This window comes from Nicotiana tabacum, chromosome 13 (genome assembly GCF_000715075.1).
Source record: "Nicotiana tabacum cultivar K326 chromosome 13, ASM71507v2, whole genome shotgun sequence".
Taxonomy (NCBI): domain Eukaryota; kingdom Viridiplantae; phylum Streptophyta; class Magnoliopsida; order Solanales; family Solanaceae; genus Nicotiana; species Nicotiana tabacum.
In genome coordinates, this window is record NC_134092.1 from 120,798,389 (window position 1) to 120,802,265 (window position 3,877).

At 34.7% G+C, this 3,877-nt stretch overlaps 1 protein-coding gene across 1 annotated transcript; it reads left to right on the forward strand.

Moving 5' to 3' along the window:
* The first annotated feature begins 2,312 nt into the window (after positions 1-2,312).
* On the forward strand, positions 2,313-3,566 carry LOC142168332 (uncharacterized). The gene is made up of 2 exons (XM_075229000.1): positions 2,313-2,674; positions 3,476-3,566. Exons 1-2 carry the CDS (start codon positions 2,313-2,315, stop codon positions 3,564-3,566), a joined length of 453 nt encoding a protein of 150 aa, XP_075085101.1.
* The last annotated feature ends 311 nt before the right edge of the window (positions 3,567-3,877 follow it).

A 3,877-nucleotide genomic window follows, 5' to 3' on the forward strand; every position in this document is an offset into this window, starting at 1 on the left:
AGAAGTCAACGGCGTAACCTATACAGCTGCGAGAAAAACAACAAAGTTCACAATAACTCACGGGAAGCGAACTCGCCAAACTCTGGAAGACGACAACATAACCTTTGATGATGCAAATGCCGATGGATTAATGATTCCTCACAATGATACACTAGTAATATCTTTGCTTATACACGATACTAATGTAAAACGAGTTTTGATGGACTTAGGTAGCTCCGTGAACATCATTCTATTACGAGTGGTGAAAGAAATGCTGATGAGCGATTGTGTAGTTCCAAAAACACGTTCCTTATCTGGGTTTGATAACTCAACCGTTGTTACAAAGGGCGAGATTGAACTAAGCACATACGCAGAAGGGGTCATCAAAGAAATAAAATTTCAAGTGATAGACACGGATATGGCCTACAATGTGATGAAACTGAACCCAAAAAGTGCGCTTTTGGCATAGCTTCAGGTAAGTTTCTAGGCTTTCTCGTATCTAATAGAGGAATTGAAGTAAATCCTGCACAGATTAAAGCTATTGAAGAAATGCCTGATATACTCATAAACAAAAAGAGGTACAAAGATTGACAGGTAGGATTGCAGCTCTGGGAAGATTCATTTCAAGATCTTCAGAGAAAAGCTTTAAATTCTTTTCAGTATTGAAGAAGCAAAATCAGTTTGAATGGACTGAGGAATGTCGACAAGCCCTCAAAGTTTTGAAGGTATACTTAACAAATCCTCCCCTACTGTCTAAACCAAGGGATGGAGAAAGACTATTTGTATATCAGTTGCAGAAGTAGCTATAAGTGCAGTTTTAGTAAGGGGGGCAAAGGTAAACAATCTCCTATTTATTATGTTAGCAAATCTTTATTAGATGATGAACCTAGATATCCTCATCTAGAGAAACTAGCTTTAGCGTTAGTCATGGCAGCTAGAAAATTAACACCATATTTTTAATGTCATCCTATCTCCATAGTAACTGCATATCCATTAAGGAATATTTTGCATAAACACGAATTGTCAGGCAGACTAGCCAAGTGGGAAATAGAACTAAGTGAATATGACATTATTTATCAACCTAGAACTGCAATAAAATCTCAAGTTTTAGCAGATTTCGTCGCAGATTTTAATACAAAAATAATTCCTGAAGTAGAAAAGGAATTACAAATTTTTACTAGAGCTAATCCAGGTACGTGGACTTTATTTACTGATGGCTCTTCAAATGTCAAAGGAGCCAGTTTAGGTATTGTCTTAATCCCACCCTCAGGTGAAAGTATAAGAAAAACCATTAAATGTTACCCTATTACTAAAAATAAAGTAGAGTATGAAGCTATAATTGTAGGTTTGGAACTAGAACGAGAACTCTCCATAGAGAAAATCATGATTAAAAGTGACTCTCAACTGGTAGTCAATCAGATGCAGGGGACTTACACTGCTAGAGAGGCACGAATGCAATAATACTTGAAAAAGGCACGAGAACTGGTCAGGCAATTCCAATCATGGAAGGTCATGCAAATACCCAGGGAAAAAAACGCAGAAGCAGACGTGTTGGCTAACCTTGCTTCAGTTGCAGAAGTAACAAGTGAAGAAAATGCTACTGTAATACATTTATTTCATTCAACACTTGACCAGGATAAACATGAGGTAAGTTTTAATAATTTAACCTGGAATTGGAGAAACGAGATTGTTAATTTTTTGCAGTACCTGAAGGCAAGAAAGAATCCTAAGTGCTTCGACGAAAAACTGCTCGTTACTGCCTAATTCGAGATAATTTATATCGAAAAATATTTGGCGGTCCTTTAGCAAGGTGCCTTGGACCCAATCAAACGGAGTACGTGACGATGAAAGTACATGAAGGACATTGCGGAAATCACGCAGGTGAAAAATCTTTAGTTAAAACACTAATCAGGGCAGGATACTACTGGCCTAAAATGGAAGAAGATGCGGACAATTTTGTAGCCAAATGTGATAAGTATCAACAATATGCCAACAATATGCATCGACCTATAGAGTAATTACATACAGTTATTTTCCCATGGCCATTTATAAAATGGTGAATGGATATAGTAGAGCCTTTACCACAAGCTAAAGGAAAGGTACATTTCTTATTAGTGCTAACAGATTACTTTTCAAAATGGATATAGGCAGGAGCTTTCAAACAAGTACGAGAGAAGGAGGTGAAAGACTTCATTTGGCGAAACATTATATGCCGGTTTGGAGTCCCAAAAGAAATCGTATTTGATAATGACCCATAATTTATAGGCTCGAAAATCACGGAGTTCTTTCAAAGTTGGCAAGTCAAACGAATAACCTCTTCACCTTACCATCCCATGGAAAATGGACAAGCTGAGTCAACGAATAAGATTATCATCAATAATTTGAAGAAGAGACTAGAAAAATCGAAAGGGAATTGGCCTGAAGAATTTCCAGGAGTATTATGGGCTTATAGAACCACAACAAAAACAGCCATGGGAGAAACTCCATTTTCGCTTGTGTACGGTTCAGAAGCTTTAATCCCGGTTGAAATAGGAGAACCAAGCACGAGATTCACATTGGCAACGGAAGAGTCGAACGATGAGGAATTAAGAACAAACTTGGACTTACTCGAACAAAGAAGAGAAGCAGCTTTAATACGGATGGAAGCACAAAAGCAAATCATAGAAAGATACTACAACAGAAAGGCTCACCTCAGGTACTTCAAAATTGGGGACTTCGTTCTTAAAAAGGTTTTCCAATCAACGAAAACAACCGGAACAGAAAAGTTAAATCAAAATTGGGAAGGACCCTATAAAGTTTGAGGTATCGCTGGAAAAGATGCCTAAGAGTTAGAAACCATGGATGGCAAGTTTTTACCCTCGAGTTGGAATGCTTTTCATTTAAAGAAATACCCACGGTCAGGTATCGTTTAATTACGATTTTTATTTTGTACAGTTAAAATTATACTAACAATTTTAGATTATAGGCAAAAAGCTAGCCACACCAAATGATGATATTAGACATGAAGGACACGCAGAAGCAACATTATTCCCGGTCTAGGGTTTCAACCTTTCTGATGAAAATATAAAGGGTTAAGCAGTCATCATCTAAATTATATATACCTCCGAGTCCCGTATGTTTTTCCTTTTCAGGAAATGGACCATATGGAAGGAATAATCAAGTGCTCGAGATTTTATATATATATATATATATATATATATATATATATATATATATATATATATATATATATATATATATATATATATATATATATATATATATATATATATATATATATATATATATATATATATATATATATATATATATATATATATATATATATATATATATATATATAGACTGGAAAAGTCAGAATTCAAGTCAAGCCTATGGGCTACCCAACAAATCGAAATATAAGAGCAAAGTCAAGAGCAAAAAACGTAAGCCTAATTCAAAGAACTATAAAGAATACATTCGTGGATGTAAATTTCAAAATCTTATGAATGTTTAGGTTAAAGGCAATATTTAGTCATGGGTTGCAAGATATACCCTTGAATTTTATAAAATCTGTTGTAAAGAAAACAGTTACGAAAGAGTTATAGATGATACTTGAATACATGTAAAGTGTTATACAATTTGAAAGTTCGAATGATACAAAACTTCCTCGAAGTTATTCAAAGAAACGTGTGTGTTCCTATTTCTTCTTTCGTATGTTTACACCATTATGAAGCTGAGACATCTTCTTCATTAAGTGTCATTTATAAAAGGGCCCTTTTTTATGATTCATGCCTGTTCAAAAAGTCACGAAGTATTGAAGCATTTTAAATGCATAATAAAAGAGTAGAACAAAAACTCAAAATGAAATATTATATAAACCCGGTTAAAACTAAGTGTAAACTTAGTTCAAATCGAA